Consider the following 22,492-nt stretch of genomic DNA (forward strand, 5'->3'; position numbering starts at 1 on the left):
TGTCTCTCAGTTTGTCTGTGAGTATAGATATTAATGTTGTGATCTCCTTACACAGCCTTAATCCTACTGGGACAAAGACACCAGTCCATAATCCCGAATCTCCGCCCACAACACAACACAGCTGACTGACGGAACACATCTGATTACATTTTCAGTGGTGCTGAAATGTCCTAAAACAACATGCCTTATATCCCAATGTGGTCTAAATCCTGTCAAACACTTGATGGTAGCACCAAAAGCTCCACAGGTCATGATAGTTCAGGTTTAGCGATCACAGTTGGAACATTTGAGATGAATTGGACGGAAACTTTCATTTAGAGAAAATGACAGTTTAGGTCAACTGAAGACACTTTACTCAGTTGACCAGCAGTCCTCATTTACCCTCAGCTCTAACCAATCTAGTCTCCATTGCCACCTCTACCCTTTCTCTCCATGATTATGTAACACTGCAGCTCTGCAAAGCTGCTGATGTGACATATCCAAATACCTACACACAGAGATTCGCGCACACACACACACACACGCAACTGATCAACCAGATCATGCTGTACTCTCTGTGATTGCTGTCCCTTTTGCTGTCACCAGTATTGATTGCAGCATTGACTGTTGTCCTTAAAACTACTGAATTGTAGTGTGAAGTCAAGTTATGAGCCATGGTGTTGTTTTATCTCTTGACAGGCGGTAAAGATTTTTTTTCCATTTGTCACACTGCATCTATATGACCAGGGCAAAAGAGAACGGACAGAAGACGAGGGAGACAGGGAGAGGTTGTTATTTTACCCCATGTGACTTCGCCAGCTGTTGCTGTGTGCTGTTGGGAGAGGGGGACAGGGACAGGAACCTCGCGTAGGGAGGGGTCGGCTTGCCGGCGGCGCACAATGTGACTGATGTCAATCCCCTGTTCCGCAGAGAGGAAGGCAGCGGGGGATGAAAACAAACACGCACGAGCAAAGACGCGCGGAGGGTGCTCACACACACGCACGCGCGCGCACACCTCCTGATTCAGCAGAACCGTATTTATTCGTCACCTCTCCGCGCAGCCTCGCGCAGCGTGCCTGCTGCAAAAACACGGGACAATCCCAAACCCCGGCAGCTATCATCCCGCTGCGAGACTGCGTGGATTAACAGCTCTGCTCCAACTCTGCGGGTTTACTGGAGTCCACCGCAGCTGACAGACACTGGGAAAGGGGAGGTGGTGGTGGAGGTGGTGTGGGAGGGAGACGACAGTCTGAAATCCACCACAGAGACAAGCGGCGCGTGAGAACGATGGCAAAACAACGAAGCCACCACCGCACCGAGGATGGAGAAACTGGACAAATAGACAACTAAGGAAACCAATTTGTACGCCTCTACATTAGGACTTCCTCCTCCTGTCGCAGGGAGATGTTGACCATTATGGGATAGATACACAAGTCTGCTTGTTGCCATGGATACCAGCACGCGAAAATTCACAGTGCGGAGATGGTTTTCCATCTACCTGAAGAACAAGGCAGCGCGCAACAAGAACAGCGCCGGATTCTGTCAGCTGGAGGTCAGTCTCTGTCTGGAGTGATTTAGCAGAACCAGCTGATATGAACTGCATGCACGTGCGACTCCGTGTTTTTCTGGAAAGGGGCTCGCATCCTAACGACATGATGTGTGCTTGTGTGATGACAAATAACAGCATCATTTACACAAAGCATTTGACAAACGTGTGTGTGTGCCAGTGTAAAGATTCTGCGTACACATGAAACTGGGTTTGTAGAATTGTTATCTGTTTTGTTTGCATTATTGACACAAATAATGCTGTCCTTATCTGGCCATTAAACAAATAACCAGGAGGCCAGGAGAGGCCAGCCCTCCATTTATTTTCTTGGGAGTGTGTGGTGAGACAGGTTATAGAAAATGTGTCCAGACAAGGCAAGCCAGGCAGATTGCTAGATAAATGGATCCAAGCAGATTGATTCAGTTGACAGCAGAGGAGTTCTATTTATAGCCCAAACACATCAGCAGGGGAGAGAGAAAGCCACTGTGAGGTTTGCAGGACATCTACCTGTCTGTGTGACCTATAAAGAAATAAAGAAAAAACACACACATACTCTCCCTTCCTCCTATGTTTTGTTGTAATTGAGTGGGATCAACGTAGTGATCTACAATGTGGTTGTCTTTCAGGATGGCAACTGTGCCTGCTTGTGTTTGTTTACCTGTTTAATGCCTTTACATAAACAGCAGTGTGGTGGCTTATTCTCTATGAGACAAACACCTCTCGCGTTGAAGGAAAGGTCAGCGTCAAATGAATAACTGCAATGCAAAATATCTTAAACCTTTATTGAGACACTCAGTTCTCTGTAAGCTGAAACTTTCCAGCATTTTACAATCAACACTAAAGTCTTGTTACACTAACATGACTTTATAGTTTTAGGGTTTATTTATTTATTTTGTTAATTTTTTTTAGCTGCAGCAAAACTGAAGTTATTCTTCCTGGAGTCCAACACAGGGTTCAAATAACTATATTTTAAGGAAAAAATCATTTAAAAGATATGTTTTATCAGCTGGTGAACAAAACTTCAAAACTCTTTAGTGCTTCCTCAAATGTTACGCCCTGGGGTAACCTACCAGCTTCTGTCAGATCAATGGAAATAGATTTTCAAGGTAACAACAGGACCAGCTACCCAAAATGGAACCACACATACCTATTGTTCTGTGGACAGCAGCTGCAATGTACTCACACACACACACACACACACACACACACAAATATTAATATAATTAAATCGTCATTTTTAGGGTTTGACTTTGTTTGTTTGCCCTGCAATGTACTGGCAACCTGTCCAGGATGTACCCTGCATCTCGCACAAAGGCTGCTGGGACAGGCTTTCAGCTCCCCTGCGACCGTTGATCAGATATGCGGTTCAGATAATGAATGAATGAATGATCAAATGAATGAATGACTTTGTTACATGTGATATATCTTTGTCATTTTTTTTCATCACATAACATTGTGTAGGCCTTTTGCCCAAAGACTGCTGGAATAGGCTCCAGCTTCCCCACAACCCTTAATCTGACTAAGCAGTTAGGATAATGAATGAATGAATGAATGAATGAATGAATGAAAGGCTATGTAGGTGTATTGTTCATGGTGTCATGAAAATGTGGTTTCAACACTCTTTACAAAATAAAGTTGTTGTACTCATCAGTGTACAGTGTACACATCAATATTGGTGTATTTGTACTTTTAAATACCATCGTACCAGCTAACACAAAACAAACAAACAAAAAAAACAGGAATACAATAAACTTTTAGGCTGTTTTTAGCAAACATAGCTCAAGTTCAATAACTTAAACATTAACATGGGCAATTACTGACCTCCAAATATGTGATATTTCAATTCACTGCACATCATGCATTATGTAACCACCTGTTGTTTATGAACAGCAGATTTTTAAGCCTTGATTGTTGTGTGTGACCAAATTTAGACAATAGCATGCACTGGAATAGGATCCTTAAAAGTTAATTGGAAAAGTGTGTCATTGAAGGTGTATATATGTGTATCAGTATTGCATTAGACACATATATTACTATTGCTTTTTTTTTTTTTTTTTTTTTTTTTTAATTTTAGTATCTAACTCTGCCTACAGCTTTGACTTTACCTTGGTTGTTTAAGAGATTCTCCGAGCCCCTAGTCATCTGAGAGCTCTGACTCTGTGTCTGTGAGTCTGACTTTATCAGAGTGAGTCTACAGACACAGAATGTCCCTGCTGTGGTAGCAACACCAGCAGGCTGGCCAAGGACTCTTATGTGCAAATAATTGAAATCACGCACACTCCTCTCCCAGATACAGTGATATATAGTCTAGTGATTCAGAAGAACAGGACACATTTAATGATCCGTCCATAGTTTTTATTAGTTTATAATGGACATCAGCAATTCAGTTCTCTCATTCAGTGTCTATATGTAGAAGTGTGTGTTAGCATGGCGGCTCTTCTCTTATTTTTTCTCAGGTACACATATACACACATGCAAACATTTTATACATTATCCCGGAGGTGTCTTTACATGTCACAGCCCCTCCGTCACACTCCTTAGGACTTTTGCTGTCTCAGCAGCCACACAGGTGCTCCATCTTTATAAAATGGCTACTGCACTGGGGGCCTTGCAGTGGCTGCATTGGTCCCATCAAACTTTCATCAGAAATTTTCTAAATGAATGTTCAGAATCAAAGTCCGGACAACAGTCAGAGGAAGTGAGTCTAGACAATGACTTGTTTAAAAAATTTACCACCTTTGCATGTAAAGAGAGATATGGAATTTTTAAATGGAACTTTGGATGAGTCCAAGAAGTTTTGGAACCTCTCCCAGCCATTGTTCATATTGCATTTTAGGCACTTATGCATAGGCCATACATCCAACAGCATGTCTTTGTCCATCATTTATCCAGTCTATAGCATGATCTACTGCAGATGTTTGTTTTAGCTGAAGGCCAACATAACATGTCATTGGATTAGCTAGATGTAAGCGCACAAATATGACATAAAAAATACAATAGGGAGTGAAAAAGGGAAGAACTGTAGGTTTATAACTCCACAACAACAACAACAACAAAAACTATGACATTTAGGTCATAACAATACAGCCAGGATTATATAGCAAAACTACTGGCTGTTGAATTAGCAAATCTCTTTTCATTATAGCTTCTCAGTGGCGTAGAGGTTAGCGCTGTGGCCTCACAGCAACAAAGTTGCTGGTTCAATTGGGTGGGGGGTGCTCGAAAGGTGGCCTTTCTGTGTGCATGTCCTCCCTGTGTATGCATGGGTTCTCCCTAGGTCCTCTGGCTTATCCCGACCATCCAAAGGCATGCATGTTAGCTCAACTGGTTACTCTAAATTTTCCCTTGGTATGATTGGTTGTATGTCTCTCTGCCCTGTGATGGACTGGTGACCTGTCCAGGATGTCCCCTGCCTCTGGCTTAATGACTGCTGTTGTAGGCTCCAGCTTCCCATGACCCTAAGTTGGACAAAGTGGTTCAGAAAATGACTGACTGACTGTTTTTATTGGCATCATTACTTAACAGAAGATTTTTTGTAATCATCTGTGATGTTTTCATTAAAGACATACAAGTTTATGTTTCCCTTTAGGAATTAATAAAGTATTTTTCATTTCATTTCATAAGGCAAGTTATATTCTTGTTAGAGTATCGGACTGCAGAATCTGCTTATAATTGCCATAAAGCTCCTGGCACAAGAAAAACTGCTACAGCATATTTGAAATTATTTTGTTTTCTGTAAAGTTTTGTTCATATCCTACTGAATAAAACCAAATTTGGACAGTCAGAATTGCTGTGCTGTATTATTGTTTTTAAGGGAGACTAACAGGAAAGCAAAAGCTCCATCACAGCCTCCGCACTCTCCCTACAAACACAGCATCAAAGAACGTGCTGTCTTGGCAGAAACTGATCCAAGTGACAGTTTATTTTCAGAAAGCTTCAGAAAACCATCCAAGGCTGGTTTTCATAATATCAGTAAATTTCTGTCTACTATTGATTGGGTTGCTGTTAATATAGTTGACAAGGCCTCTGATGGTGACAGATGGTCAATTCTTCAAGGTAAATGTTAAGTTAAATCAGCAATCAGTTCAGGTTTATGGCTTTCTTCATATTTAAACATGCTAGTAATATAAGGCATATAACACAAAAACATGTGTTTTATTGCTTTCAGTCAGACTTTGTGCAACGGATAAAGAAACTATATTGGCTCCTATTTCCCATTTACTTTTGGCCTGTTTTCTGTCATGCCAAGCTGCACATGTAAAGGCCTTTCAGTGAATAAGAAGCACAAATATTTGCTAAAAATAAACATAAGTGACAGTTCATTTCAATCACAATGATGCTGTCAAAGAAGAATGATTTTTAGCTATCACTTTTCCAGAGCAAGCCTTGTCAGAATTTCATGGAAAATTGAAACAGAGATGTTACAGTATATAAATTGATTTGTGACACATTTCAGTCTAAGCTGATTGTCCCCTTGGTGGTTGATCTTTTTTCTTTCCAGCTAGCCAATATGATTCCAGAAATTGCTACAAATTCTCATTTAAATAAACACATAAATAATTTACTACCATTAAGAGTTTTATCCGGTAAATGATACTTTTTGAAAGTTTATTAAATTTGCATTGAGGTTCAATGAGCAATATTCCAATATACTGTTTATCTCAATTTAGTTTTGTTCATGTAAATTATCTTTAGCTTTTGTTAGTTTTTCTTGACTTGTTTATTTTACATGTTAATAACTTGCCAATAATACTATACACCTTCCTCTCCTCAGGATGACAGCGTACTTAAGGAGTTTGACATCAGCCACCATGTTAAAGAGGGCTGTGAGAAGGCAGACCCCTCTCAGTTCCAGCTGCTGAAGGTGCTGGGACAAGGCTCCTATGGAAAGGTACTAACCCAATAATCATTCCCATTTCTGGGTTGTTTTTTTTAATTAGTCTGAGTGGCTGAGAAGACCACCTTCATAATTAGCATGTATGCCACTTGGAGTCTGCTTCTGGTAGTTTTACCAAATTCTCTGAATTTCATAGTATACCTAAAAGTATAAACACAGTTGATGATTCTAAAAAAGCATGACATTTAATTTGCTGCTATGATTGCTTCTAATCTTTTGGGAAGTATTTCAAGTAGAATTTAACTGATATTCTTGCTAAAACTAAAGTCAACACTATTTTTTTTTTTAGGTTTCCAGGCATGGTTTATTCAGATAAAGAAGCAACCTTGCTCTGCTTTCAGTAAATGTGTTGCAGATCTGTTACAATTAGTGGACAGTATCAAAGTGTCACTTGCCATAAGACTTCTGTTTGATTCTTATTTTAAAATGTCTTTAAGTGTAAGGACGATGACTACATTTCAGTCTTTACAAGCTTTTGTTATTCCGAGGTAAATGTTGTCCTGCCCAGTCTTAGCTGCACAGTTGTTACTCAGGAAAGACGCTTAATACACAACAATTCAAAGTCAATTTTTTTTTTTATTGACAATTAATCATGTCAGAAAATAGAGAGGACTCAAAATACAGTTCTCACTTTACCACAGAGAGGATAAGGTCATGTGAAAACAAGTTAAAGACAGACATATAGTCAGACGATAATAGATGAAAATACAAATGAAGTGATAACAGATGTTCATGGGCCACCAAGCAATGTCAGAAAATTCCATAATGCGTATTTAAGAGGCTACAAAATGCTCCTACAAGTGGTTTATGTTTTGTTGTTTGTCAGTAAAGTATGGCACCAAGATTAATGAGACATAAATTAATTACATAATTTTCATATTCAGGAAGTTGAAAAGGCCTGAACACTTTCCAATTGTAAAAAATTACAGCTTTTTAAAAAAAACAAAATAAGGACAAAAAAATGTGTGAAAGGAATGCTTACTTTCATTCTACTGTTGTGTGTGTGTGGGTTTGCTGTTAGCAGCCAGTCATCTGCTAATGATAAGCCTTCTATTTCCAATTAGCTGTAGATTAGCTGCCTTGACAACAGCTTCAGAGATCACTAAGATTATTTAAGTGAGTAAAAGTGCACCCATTGATCTACTACTGCAGATTAGAGGTCTGCATGGGCTGGACATGTAGCCCTGGCAGACACTGGCAGGTGGACACTGTGTGCAAAGCTGGAAGCAGTAAAAGGTAGGTCAAGTCACACAGTGGCCTGGATTGCGTATTTACTGAGCTGCCATGTTGGCTTTTGACATAACTTGCCTAAACCACAGCTGCTGCCACGGCGCTATGACAGCAATAGCATGCCTCTTATATGTTGTCTTGTATAAATTTGATTGGAATGAAACATTTAAAAACATAATTTAAAAAAAAAGACTGCTATGAAATATGTGACTTCAGCTTCTTGAATCCTTGTTTTTTTTTATTTATTTATTTATTTAATATTTGTTCCTAAAATGTCTTTTAAAAGTTTTGAGCCATGATTTTAACCACACATGAATTTCTTTATCTAGCTCCTATGATCGCTGATAAACTACTGTTACAACCAAATATAATCTCAGATAATGTGGTCATGATTTGCAGGTGTTTCTGGTTAGAAAGATAAGAGGAGTGGACAGAGGACAGCTGTATGCCATGAAGGTCTTGAAGAAAGCCACGCTGAAAGGTAATTCAGTAACTTTATATTCACAGATTACATAAAATGTAAAAGTCAATTATAATTAAAAGTTGACATTTAAAATACAGAAATTTTCCCATGTGTTATTTCTAGTTGGCCAAATAAAAAAAAAAAAGGAAATATAACAAACAAGGTAACTTCCTAACAGCTCCAAGTGACAATTTGTTGGAATCAAAATAGGGTTTGTGCAGGAATGAAATGAGATGTGTGGTTGGCAGATTTTCTCACAGTGTCCTAGATTCGGGGGATTTGGAGTAAAACAGGTTAGTTTGTACTTTTGATTCAGATAAAGTGTTTTACTTCAACTGGGATTAATGTAAACTAGAGTGTTCCGTAAAAGCAGGTTGAGATGTCATGCTGATCCAGTGTCTTCGTAAGGGCCTTAATCCTCTTAACCAGCACCTCTGGAATCAGAAGAGTTACAATATCACCCTGTTAAGGAGACAGATGCTGCAATCATGATGTTTTTCCTGGTTTCCGCTGCACTACATAGTTGCAGCACAATGTCATATTCTTAACCTTTTCAGAACTCCCCAGAGTGAGGAATTTAGAGAACAGATGGTGAAATAATGTGCCAAAATGGATATTTTGAGACCTCATCCAGAAATGTCCAAAACCAAACCTTTCCACTTTTGTTCTGCTTCACTTGATGAGACTTGGCCGATGCTTTTTTTTTTTTTTTTATGAAAATCATTATATTTTTTTCTAATTCTTGTTCAATAGAAATATTTCTTAAAAAGCAAACCAATAAGTTAATTTATTACATATTACATCACTCATAAATTAATATTTTGTTAAAAAATCCTTTATTGTTTCTGCTACAGTCAGGTACCTGCTGACAGGTATTTTGTCACTCTGTTCAACAGAAAAGTGCTCTAATTTGTCCGGGGCCAATTTGTCTTTTGTTTTGTTTTTTTGTTTGTTTTTTCTTCTTTCTTCAACTCAATTAAATGAAAAAAACAGTGTCTTAAATTACTAAGTTATATTTTTTGCAAATTTTTAGTAATTGTTCCTTTTTTAAGTCTCCAGTTATTTGAGTGTAAATTCAGCGTTTTCTTCAATGAAAGGGTTTTTGAACTAAAACATATAAATACATATATATATATATATATATATATATATATATATATATATATATATATATATATATATATATATATATATATATATATATATCTTTATATATATATATATATATATATATATATATATATATATATATATATATATATATATATATATATATATGTTGCATATACTTTTTTATTTTTAAAAAATCTCATGATTTTAGAAAATTACTAATAGTTTCAGGCACTTTCGTGGACAGTATGACTTAAAACACTAGCCACTTGCCAGAGTATTTTCCTCTGTTGTGCCATGATGGTGGAATGACCTCCAAAACTCTCTGATCTGCAGAGTCCTTGTCTACTTTTAAGAACAAGCTGAAGTGTCAGCTCTTTAAGGAGCACTTCCACATTTACCTTCACTATATTTGTCAGAGGAGTTAAAGAACTTAGCCCTGTTCTTTACAACAAATATTGTGGTATTCATTCTTTGTATTTTAACATTGGGAATGTTGTGGGGTGGGAAGAAAAAACAAAACAAAACAAACAAACAAACAAAAAAAGCCTGTAGCACTACATGTCATCACCTGCAACCAACTGGACTCACAGCAGTCTACTGGCACCTTCCTATGATGTCCTCTACTGTTTAATTTCGTGCTTTTTCTCACTGTCATAAGTCGCTTTGGATAAAAGCCTCTGCCAAATGACAATAGAATAGAATAGAATAGAATAGAATAGAAAAACAATATTATTGTATCAGAGACCTTTCACAATAAATGCAGCTCTGTTAAAGACATTGTTTATATCTTTCTCAGTTCGAGACCGAGTGCGATCGAAGATGGAGCGGGACATTCTTGCCGAAGTGAACCACCCATTTATAGTTAAACTCCACTATGGTAAGTGTAGATTATTCACAAATTTGCTGAATGATATTTCATTACATTTCATATAAACACACAAATCTTTATTTATTTACTTATTGACATGGAAAGCAAGGCTCTTTTGAAGCAACTTTTTGACTTCACAGCCATAATTGAGCCATATCAATAAGTCATGCAAATGCCACTTCATACTGTTGGCTTTTACTTGTATGTGTACTTCATTTAAAACCCATCATTTAAACATTTTTTTTTGTTTTTATATTTTCTTCCTGATTTTTACCCTTATATTAAAGAAAAAAAATGATCTTACTTTCCACAAAGTATTTTCTAATTGCCAGTTTATTGGAGCTTGTGTCCAACTTTGTTTTCTTATTTTCATTAGCATCAGTGTAAATAATTGTGTGTGATGGTTCTCCTTTTTATTTATAATCTTTCCAAATATTTTTGCCTTTTCAAGAGTATGGTATTTGAAATTTTCAGAGTTGGTAGCTTTTCTTGCTTTATCATTTCAGTTCAGTGTTTGTTTTCTCTTTTAATTGCTTCATAGCTCTACAAAGTCACAATGACTGAGTTAAAAGGACAGGACATGAGCATCTGACGGAAACTGCACACATGTACATATCTGTGTATGCATATGCACAAGAATCCACACTCAGTTTATTGCATCTGGCCAATAATTCTCATCAAAATCTACTTTGGCAGCTCGGTTTTAGAGCTGAGTCAGTGGCTAATAACCCAGATGGTGCGAGTAAACAAGTTGTTTTCATAATATGGATACTGAATACACAACATGTTAATGAAAGAATGGAGAGACCAAACAAGTCAGAGGTTTCTTTAGGTTTGCTGTAACAAAGATATTTCAGAATGTTGCTATAAATGAGCTTTAAATACAAAAACATGCCCACATACAGATGAATATGCTCACTGCACAGCAGATATTTGGACAAGACATCCATGAGAATAAAATATATTACACTTAAGTTTTTAATAATACCTTACTACTATGTCTGTGTATCTGTATGTGTATGTACAGCCTTCCAGACAGAAGGGAAGCTCTATCTGATCCTGGACTTTCTCAGAGGAGGAGATCTATTCACTCGTCTCTCCAAGGAGGTAGGTTTGGTGATCTATTTCTAGAATAAAAGCAGCAACAAACAAAGAATATACACACAGGTACATCTCAGAAAATTAGAATATTATGAAAAAGTTCAATATTTTTCATCACTCATTTTAGAATGTGAAACCTATACATTATATAGATTCATTACACATGGAGTGAAACATTCCAACCATTAATTCTTTGAAATTTTAATAATTGTGGCTTAAAGATAATGAAAACTCAAAATCCAGTGTCTCAGAAAATTAGAATATTGTGAAAAACTTTAATCTCGCTAAGTCATGGTGTCACACATTAATCTACTAATTCACTCAAAACACCTGCAAAAGTATTCTGAGCCTTTATGTGGTCTCCCAGTCTGGGTCAGATGGCTACACAACATGGGGAAGACTGCTGACTTGACAGATGCCCAGAAGACGATCACTGACCCTCCACAAGGAGGGAAAACCATAAAAGATCATTGCTCAAGAAGCTGGTTGTATCCAATTATTATTAGTGGAAAGTTTAGTGGAAGGAAAAGATGCACCAGCAAAAAGCAAAACCGCAGGCTTGAGAGGATTGTCAAGCAACATTCATTCAAGAATTTGGGGAGCTTCACAAGGAGCGGACTGAAGCTGGACTCAACGCATCAGCAGCCACTACGCACAGACAAATCCTAGACATGGACTACAAATGTCACATTCCTTGTGTCAAGCCACTCTGTGATGATTTGGGGAGCCATGTCATCTGCTGGTGTTGGTCCATTGTGTTTTCTGAAGCACACAGTCAACACAGACATCTACCAGGAAATTTTAGAGCACTTCATGCCTCCTTCTGCTGACAAGCTTTATGGGAGATGTCGACTTCATTTTCCAGCAGGACTTGTTACCTGTCTACACTGCCAAAAGATGCTTCAGTGACCATGGTGTTACTGTGTTTGATTGGCCAACAAACTCATCTGATCTGAACCCCATGGAGGATCTGTGTGGTATTGCCAAGAGGAAGATGGGAGACACCAGACCAAACGATGTAGATGACCTGAAGGCTGCTATTAAAGCAACATGGGCTTCCATTACACCTGAGCAGTGCCACATGCTGATCACTTCCATTGCCACGATGCATTGATGAAGTAATTAATGCAAAAGGAGGTCAACCAAGTACTGAGTGCATGGAAACGAACACACTTTTCAGAAGCCTGATATTTCTGTTTAAAATATCCTTTTTTTTTTCATTGATCTTGAGTAATATTCTTATTTTTTGAGACACTGCATTTCGGGTTTTCATTATCTATAAGCCACAATCATCAAAATTTCAAGAAATTAAAATTTTAAATGTTTCACTCTATGTGTAATGAATCTATATAATATACTGGTTTCACATTCTGAAATAAGTGACGAAAAATATTGAACTTATTTCCAATATTCTAATTTTCTGAGACATACCTGTATGTAAAGTATAATATTATAATATGTAATATATTGTGTTCATATATATAATAAACACAGGGCTTTCTCATTGACAGTCTATCATAAGAAGTTTATTGTGTAAATATGTTGTTGAAGTGATTCCATGACAATGCATGTTGATGACATGGCATGTTGTTGGTAAAAGACCACACACGTTGTGAAAAGGGATTTTTAAAGATAAGTGCAGTCACATTCTGAGTTTCCATTAAAACCCAAAGCTCTAGCCTTCTGGCTTCACTGAAGCTATTTTGTGTGATTTAATGAAGCATTTCCATTCTCCTGAATTCAGTCTTTCTATTAAAAGAAAAGAAGAAACTAATTCGCATATTAAGCTTAAAAATTAAATAAGAGTCAGATATTGGTCTTCTGTGAGGTCTTAAAAGGGAAAAGGACAATGTAATTGTAAATCCTTCATTTTCTGGTTTTGCATTAGAAGTTTATTAAAAAGTTATTTATTCATTTATTAATTGTTTTTTCTTCTGAAGAGGTTTAGGCAACAGTCCCGATTTAATCAAGTTTTGACTTAAAAATGTGTCTGACCTGACTGTTAATATATCCACATGTCTGTATTTGTTAAGGTCATGTTTACAGAAGAAGATGTAAAGTTTTACCTTGCAGAGCTGGCTCTCGCCTTGGACCATCTGCACAGTCTGGGGATCATCTATAGGGATCTCAAACCAGAAAAGTATTACTCTATAAAGGCTCTTTTTATTTACTTATTTTTTGGTTTGTTTGTCGGTTTTAGAAAGTTGCAACTTCAGGTTTTAAACATTTCCATTTTTCCCCTGTCAGTATTCTTCTGGATGAAGAAGGACACATTAAAATTACTGGTAAGCTGCAGACAGTGCAAATCCAAACTTTTCTCCTTCTCTTCAAATTTGTCTTACTTTGTACTTAATCTCTTTCTTTTGCTCAGACTTTGGACTGAGTAAAGAAGCTATTGATCATGATAAGAGAGCATATTCCTTCTGTGGAACAATTGAGTACATGGCTCCTGAGGTCGTAAACAGGAGAGGGCATACGCAAAGTGCGGACTGGTGGTCATTTGGGGTACTTATGGTAAGAACTGTTAAATGTTTCATTGAAAAGAAAATGATTGCATTGTCTATTCAACTTTGCACCCAAGCCTGTGACTTTATTTGCTACTTGTAGATTTTGCATAATAATGGACTTGTTATGTCCTACAAGGTACACGCAAGGCTCTTATTTGCAGTGTCAGTGTTCTGGTGTCCTCATCTGACAGGAAAGCCGCTTAATTACAGTCTCTGCCAGATTAAGTAGCTTCACTTTCAGAAATCATGCAGCTGCTAAATTTAGCTTGTTTTGTTAGCTTTTTGGCTTATTATACTAATGCAAAGAAGGAGGTCATCATTCTTTGACATCTGGCGGTTACACCACTGATAGATGTCACCATCATGTAGCCATGGCTAGTATTTAGAACATACAAGTGTAAAAAAAAATTACATAAATAAGGACTTCGTATTCTTCCAAACACAAATTTGGAAAAGAAGAATGCTGAAAATGAAAACAGTTCTGTAAACAAATCTTCAATCACAAATTACATTCAGTTGAATTAATTTATTACTCAATAGTTTTCAGTGTCCCTTTCATAACTGGAACTACCTGGATTGTCAGATAATTTTGCTGTTTCTTTTTAATGCAACAGATATAAGTTTTCTTTTTTTTCATATTTAATTCCCTAGTTTGTTTTAAGAATAAGAACATGATAGTTTTGATAATATTGGGTCAAATGTGTCTGACTTCATATGAAGCGAATAAAAAAAGCAAAAGTTTGAATGTTTGTTGCTGACGATAGCTTATATCTAGCAGAGATCAGATTGATTCACAACCTCTCTGTCTTTTACCAGTCAGCTGATTTTTCCTGATGGTCATTTTGTTCTGTTTTCCAGTTTGAAATGTTGACAGGATCTTTACCATTCCAAGGAAAAGATCGTAAGGAAACAATGGCACTTATTCTAAAGTAAGAGCAATTAAACATTTCACACTCTTTTAATTCTTCAGTACTGGTTGTTATTTATTTATTCATGCAGTTTTCTGATGTTCAGTTACTATTTTGCTCTTTTTTTTCTGTACTTTTGTTATACTGTTGTTTGTCTGATCAGCCTTCTCCTTCCTTCTTTTTCATCAGTAAATTAGGATAATTTGTCTTTTAATATCTATGATGAAAGGCAGTATATAAATGTAATACATTATTTTTCTACTTGTTGCTTCTTTGTTGTTGTTGTTGTTCTACTTCCTTTTCACTAGATTTAAGGGTTTTTTGTGTGTGTGTGTGTGTGTGTGTGTGTGTGTGTGTGTGTGTGTATGCTGTTGATCCAGAGCAAAGTTGGGAATGCCACAGTTCCTGAGTCCTGAAGTACAGAGCTTATTAAGAGCACTCTTCAAAAGAAATCCTGTTAACCGGCTAGGTATGCCACTATAAATCCTTGGACCCTGTTAAAAAGGGGTTTACATCATCTTATTGTGCTTATGCTATTAAAAGGAACAAACTTTAAGGTACGAAACAGATGTAGATGACAAAAACACCAGATATAAAAATAATGTAAAGGAAAAGTTGAGTCTGTCAGTGTGGCTCAACTTTTTTTTTTTATATACATCTACTATTAAATGCAATCCAACGCAATGACAGCATTACTCGTCTGCAACCCAAACCCGGTTTTAGTCTTGTTAGGTTTGCATACTCATTGTTCTGTTTAAAGTTATATAATGATCAAATAAGCAGTCGCCATCAACTTACTGATTAGTACATAAATATAGCCCACTACAGTTCACCATTGACACATGTTCATATTTACACTCATTTAGAAAACCAGACATCTAAGGGATCAAACCTGTGGACTTAAAAGGAGAAATGTCAGAGTTGACCATCAGGAAGTAAATAAACATCATTGGCACATATTATATTGGCTATTCAACAACATCTTCAAAATTTTATGCAATATTTACAGTGGTACATAAAGTATAGAAACATTTTCATGCAGTAGCTTGTAATAAAAAGAAATACAGCGCTACAGTATCAAAACTTATTGTTTAGGTTAGAGAGATTTTAGTTAGCAGAACACGATCATTGTACGTTCACTTAGAACATATTCATTGATTCATACATTACAGCTGAAGCAAATTTATAGTCACGTCTTTACTTTTCTTTTTCACATTAAAATTGTGGGTTCAGATTCACTTGTAATGTTGTTAAAGTTTACAACATGAAGTGGATCTATTGGCAAAGACAAATATACTACATCTCTATATGTATTTATTGCCCGAGAAACATCTGTGACAAACCACAGTCCAACATTGCCGCACTCGCCCAGAGGTAAATAAACACTGGCTCTGAAATGGGCATTTCACCTTTTGTTTGGCCAGACTGCGGTATATTTGGTTGTAGTTTTCAGTTTATACTACCTTATGTGTCTATAAATACACACTGGACTCTTAAGAAGATTTTTGCATATTGTTTGTATTTCCTGTAGACATCATTGTTTCTATTTTTCTGCTGTATGACTGATAGGTGCAGGACCAGATGGAGTAGAAGAAATAAAGAGACACCGTTTCTTTGCATCAATAGATTGGAACGTGAGTAAAAGGATTAAGAATATCCTGCACTATACATGATTAGGTGTTGGTAACTTGCATGGTATACAGGATTCATACAGTACACTGACAAAAGTAAACTTTTAGACAAAGTCTTAATAGAAATAGAAATAGAAAAAAACCTGACAAAGAAAGCAAGATATTTTATGTACAGACATTTTTTTCTATAACAGTAGTAATTACTAATAATACATTTCTAAATGGTCAGGTTATTTCAGTCAGACAGGATCGTTTCAGCGAAGGAGTTTTATATTTTTTTCCATGGATATGACCTAAAACAACACAAGAATGTGGCATAAATCTTCTAAGTGAATTAAGACAATGCAGTTACACAAATGAGAAAAATAGAACATGTATATTCTTTCATTAGATATTGAGTCTATTTGCATGACTTGATCTTGGAGAAATAATCGCCAAGATCAAGTCATGCAAACATGCAAAGTCACAAAAGAACCAATGGAACTAACAAATGCTGCTTTCACATTCATTGTGTTTATGTGCTTAGTTTCTGTTTGTAAACTCGGCCAGACCTCTTAATTAGTCCACTGTCCAGCCTAGAAGGGGCTGACTTGCTCCTTTTTAATGTGCATAAATAAACTCACAACAGTGTCGCTGTGTGTTAGCATGACTTTTTATGAACTAATTTACTACCATATCATTCAGACGAACATGTTAACATGTATTTTTTTTTTTTTAAAAACTGTCATTTTCATTTATTTATTACTCAGGATCATGTGAAGAGCCAAAAGCTGTTACAAAAATATTTTTTAGATGTATGAGACAAATGTAGAACTTTCCAGTTTAGATCAGGAGATCAGTTTTGAGTCATATTCTTCAATCCAACACATAACATTATCTGTGCTGTTACACCTGCACAGGTCGGGGAATTATAATCACTTGGTCCTATTTTGCTGCTTTATGTATTGATGAAAGCTTGACTTAGAAATTTTACTTTTCATTTTCAGTAAATCAGTATGAATATTATATTTGTTCTATCTTTTTAAATGAGTTATATTTGGAAACTTTAAAGATTTTTAAAAATGAAATAGTTATGTTTCTGTCTCTGTTTGAGAATAGTGACTTTAATTTCCAGCAAATACAATAATCTCTGCCTTCACTGTGGACTCATATTGCTTTTTTTTTTTTTACCACAGCTTGTTCACTTCCTGCCAGGCAGCAGATTTTCCAATTTGCTTAATATTTGCTTAATATGACGAGCTATCAAAAAGAGGCTTATGCTCTCCTCTGCAATTCTGATTAAATCCCTGTCCTGTTATCAGGCAAAGTGGTTTCCTCAGCCTCACCAGTCTTTCAATTACTTTTTTATTTTTGTGTTTTTTCTTTTTACATTTTACATTAAATCTTAAAAAAAATCAAATTAAGAAGGTGCTTTACTTCTTTACTGGTGGCAACAAACACAAATACAGTTTTGATGACCTTTGCAATGTTTATGACCTCTGGCAGTTACCGAATATGTTTCACCTCTAACTGTTTAAAGACGGCAGAAGGGTTGACGCAGCAAATATGACACCTGCAGGCCGTATTGAGTAATACTTCTAAATGGCGTAGATGTGCTGTAGTATTGAATGACATCCATATACAACAACTTTCAATGGGCATTTGAACACCAAGACTGAAAAAAAAGAAAGAAAGAAACATTTTTCTCAGCAAGATATTCACAGTCTTTCCGTTTGTATGCTTTTCATTTCAATTACATTTCAAGGTGTAGGGATAGCACTGATGAGTCAGCACATGTTGAGTTTAAAAGTTATATATGTTTAGTTTGTGTGATTGCATTTATCTGATACAGATACTTTAATGTGTGGCATGTTTTCTTTGTTACACGAAAGATAAGAGTTTCATGGAGTCAAAGTTGATATTGTCTTAATTCATACAGATGTAATCTTGATTTTTTTTTTTTTTTAAGAACATTGTCTTGTAAACGTACACCAGCTTGACAGACCATGTGTATTCTGCTGACGTAACAAAGCTGTTGTTGTCATCTGTAGAAGTTGTACAGGAAGGAAGTAAGGCCTCCATTCAAACCAACTGTGGGAAGACCTGAAGACACTTTCCATTTTGACCCTGAGTTCACATCCAGAACACCAACAGGTAACGAAGCACATATAAAGTACATGTGTGTGTGGATTAATAGTCAGCAACATACTTTGTTTGAGAAGATTCTTTTGTTGCTTTTTAATTTACCTGGTTATTTTAGACAATTTCAGACTTAGATTTTTAAATTTATATTTAGTGAATTATTGGAGAGACTTTGTTAGGAATTACTGAACCCTATAGATCATTTTCTGAAAACTATTTTATTTGTATACTTTTTTATCCAGATTCTCCAGGCATTCCTCCCAGTGCAAATACACATCAGCTGTTTCGCGGTTTCAGCTTTGTCGCAACTAACCAAAGTCAGGAGGTTCCTGTTGCTCCAGTGCCGCTACCAGCTTCCCGTCAGGAGGTGAACATCAACCCTATAGCACAGGTATGTACCTTGTCAGAAAAAAACAAAACAAAAAGCAATGCACAAGCACTTGATGAAATAGCTGTTTTATCAGTTAGATGATAAACAGAGAATGTTAAATGATTTAACATGGCCAAAATACTCCTCTCCCATAAATACTTCTTTCTTGCTGCAGAGCTGCTGAACACTTACACATTCACTCATGTGTATTATCCATGGATGTGTTCATGTATCCGTTGTGCTTTCCAATAGCATATCCGTGGTGATGTGGCCTTCAAAGATGTTTACGAGCTAAAGGAAGAAGTTGAACAAACAGGAGCTTCTGTCCAAAGAAGATGTTTGCATAGAGTCACTGCTGTGGAATATTCAGTGAAGGTAATGGGATTTATTTAGAAAAAAATGTTTTCCTGAAAGGCTTTGGAACAGTTTAAAAAACTTTGTTGTACCCAAAACTGGCTGCAAATTGTTAGTTGGAATATGTTCCAAATATGTGCAATGTAAAAACATATTCTTTGGGTTTGTGCATTTTTCAGATTATTGACAGAACTAGAAAAGATCCAGCAGAAGAGATTGAGATTCTTTTAAGATATGGACAGCATCAGAATATCGTTCCCCTTAGGGATGTAAGTATAACACAGGCTGCCACATTCTACTAGTCCAGTAAGAGCAACTGCAGAGCTTCTCCTCTTTATCTTAAGTTGGAGATAATGATTTTTTCTTTTTTTTTTGTGCATCTTCTCTTCCACCTGTAGGTATTTGATGATGGCCAGTCTGTGTTCTTAGTTCAGGATCTTGTAAGAGGAGGCGAGCTGCTGGACAAAGCTCTGACACTCCCAAATTTCACTGAGAGAGACGCATCTGACATCCTCTGTACACTGACTAAAACAGTGGAATATTTACACTCTCAAGGGGTAAGACAGCTGGATATACATAAGTAAACCAGATTTTTTTTTTTAAACTGGTAATTTGAATGCTTTCATGGATGAAAGTTGTTAAAAGTATTGAAGTTTTTAAGACATTTACATAGGGCATTTATATATTCAGACAAAGTATATCAAAAGGGTATAGTATGGTATAGTTTTGATTTCTTTGTTTGTTTGTTTTCAGGTTGTGCATCGAGACCTGAAGCCCAGTAACATTCGTTATGCAGATGACACTTTGCTCCCAGAATCCATCAGAATATGTGATTTTGGTTTTGCCAAACAGCTCAGAGCTGAAAATGGCTTATTGATGACACCTTGTTATACGGCTACATTCATGGCTCCTGAGGTATAACAGTAATCAGAGCTGTATCATGAAATCTCTCACGTCCTAAATGAAACATCCGGCAAACACTTCTGTGTGTTTTTTCTGTGTGTGCAGGTCCTAAAGAAACAGGGTTATGATGCAGCCTGTGACATCTGGAGCCTGGGGATCCTGCTCTACACAATGATAGCTGGGTCAGTTTTAAATCTGAAAGCAGTTAAAAGTATCAACACTAATGGCTGGTTAGAGTTTAATTTAGCTTTCTCCTGTCAGTTTGTAAACTATATAATTTCAGCATTTTCTGCAAACAACACTGTCAGCAAGCGAGCAGCACTGAGTCCTATTTAAACTGTCTCTGGTGCAATAACAGTTAGGACAATAACAGATTATGTGTTTTTAACTCATCATACCAAAGTTCACTGCTTTATTTTCTCTATAACAGATTTTAAGGTCTCTAGATTCATATTAATTTAGAAAATGTTGTTAAAATATTTTGTCTTACTTATTTGCAACGCAGTGTCTGTAAAGTTGTGTTCTTGTTGTTCAGTTTCAGTCCATTTGCAAGTAGTCCCAGTGATACAGCAGAGGAGATTCTGGCTCAAATTGGCAGTGGGAAAGTCATCATCACAGGAGGGAACTGGGAATTAGTGTCAGATGCTGCCAAGGTAACACCTTCATTGTTTTTTCCATCTGCATTCAATATTTGTCCTGCAGAAGGGGACTGGTATTGTTAACTAATACTAATATCCCCTGTGCATATGTATTTGTGTTTAACAGGACATTGTGACAAAAATGCTTCATGTAGACCCTCACCAGCGTCTGACTGCCCCACAGGTACGATTGTAACAAGTAAAGGTGTAAAGCAAATTAGCTAAAAAGGAAAATAAGAAAATATAGAAAATGCATGAAACATTTCAAAGAAAGAAAAGTGACTGATTATGAATGCAACACAACTCAAGCTGCAGAGAACTGACTTAAAAGTTTTTTTTTTAACCAATTACCAATTGGCATTAAAGTTACTACAGGTGACACCTTCATTCTATTTTATTTTACATCATGTCTGTTTTTATGACTGTTTTGTAGCTTTTATTTTAATTTCTGCACAGCACTTTGGTCCAGTGCGGTTGCTTTGACATGCTTTATAAAAATCGCTGGTTTGGGTTTATTTCTTTGTATTAAGGTCAAACAGTGTAGGGAGAATAAAGAGAAGATACACAATGTATTCTATACCATACACTTTTCCTATATGTACTTTTGGCTTCAGTTGTAGAAGAAGAAATAGGGAAATATTTATTATTTAAAATGAATCAATTTTCTGTAATTGCTTGTAATATACATTGCCGCATTATTTACAGATGTTGGAACAAGTCATTTGGATTATTTTTAGCTTAATTGCAATGTTCTTCAGGTTCTTCGACATCGCTGGATAGTAGAGAGAGACCAACTCTCTGATAAACCTCTTACCAGACAGGATGCACTCACTGTCAAGGTCAGTTGCACTGTGCATGTGTGTTCACACATGGACACGCTCCACCAAACTCCACAAAATCAGCTGCAGCTTGTCCAAATATGCTTTTTGCTATGTAGAAGGATTTATTATTTTAGAGGGTGATTCGTTGAGAAAATATTTTAATACTTTTACCTCATACATTTCTATATTTTTGATTTTTGTGTAATATCTTGCTTATTATGACTGAAAACACTTGAAATTCTGCTGATAGTTTATATGCATTCCCTTTACTAAGCATGTAATATGCAATGTAGTTTTATTTTGAATCAAACAAACATAAATAAATATTAGATATTTTTAGAAAACAACTAGTTGTTTATATTTAAATATTGTCTGTATTATAGTCAGATCTCAGCATCCTAAAAAATATTATCTTGCTTGGAAGGAAGTTGATGTCAACTGTACAACAATGTAATAAACAGTAATGCATCTCTAAGTCCAATAAGCAACATGTCTACAATGGTACGCATTAGTCCCCAGATGTCACTAATGTAGTGCTTCTTATGATCCTGCAGGGGGCTCTGTCTGCCACCTACTCTGCTCTGAGGCGCTGTACTCCCACTCCAGTCCTGGAACCTGTGCAGTCCTCCAGCCTTGCTCAGCGGAGAGGGATGAAGAAACTGGGGAGTCCAAAAGTCACCTCAAACCAGAAAGAGAAGGAAACCCAAAATAAATCTTAAGTCTTAATTACAGACCCTCATAATTAAAGGAAAAGCACAAACCATGCCTGATTAACTTTACCAGTGGATCTTCCCACTGGCATCAGGACTGGCTTTCATTCTCTCAGCTCATAGCAGAAACCTGAAATCTTATCCATTTTAAACTGTGATGTAACATTCAGAATGCGTATCCTCATAGACACCTTGCACTAAACATAACTACAGCACAGAGGCTCAAACAAAGAGGGTTTCTTTTGAACATGCAGATGCCTTGTTAGATCGTTTTTATTTAATTGTCCTGCAGCCATTTCATCCTGAAAGCTTCCGACAGATCCAATTTGTTA

General features: G+C 36.5%; 1 protein-coding gene across 1 annotated transcript; it reads left to right on the forward strand.

The window, feature by feature from the left end:
- Window positions 1-1,426: 1,426 nt before the first annotated feature.
- Window positions 1,427-22,169, forward strand: rps6ka2 (ribosomal protein S6 kinase, polypeptide 2; the record flags this gene model as incomplete). The annotated part of the gene is made up of 22 exons (XM_079240786.1): window positions 1,427-1,531; window positions 6,300-6,416; window positions 8,052-8,133; window positions 10,025-10,105; window positions 11,124-11,203; window positions 13,231-13,337; window positions 13,445-13,482; window positions 13,569-13,711; window positions 14,563-14,633; window positions 14,993-15,081; window positions 16,182-16,246; window positions 18,274-18,376; window positions 18,607-18,755; window positions 18,987-19,109; window positions 19,268-19,357; window positions 19,487-19,645; window positions 19,842-20,003; window positions 20,097-20,173; window positions 20,527-20,644; window positions 20,757-20,813; window positions 21,388-21,468; window positions 22,005-22,169. The coding sequence occupies 22 exons, from the start codon at window positions 1,427-1,429 to the stop codon at window positions 22,167-22,169; spliced, it is 2,262 nt and encodes a 753-aa protein (XP_079096912.1).
- Between the last annotated feature and the right edge of the window lie 323 nt (window positions 22,170-22,492).

This window comes from Telmatherina bonti (genome assembly GCF_933228915.1).
Source record: "Telmatherina bonti genome assembly, chromosome: 1".
Classification (NCBI taxonomy): Eukaryota; Metazoa; Chordata; class Actinopteri; order Atheriniformes; family Telmatherinidae; genus Telmatherina; species Telmatherina bonti.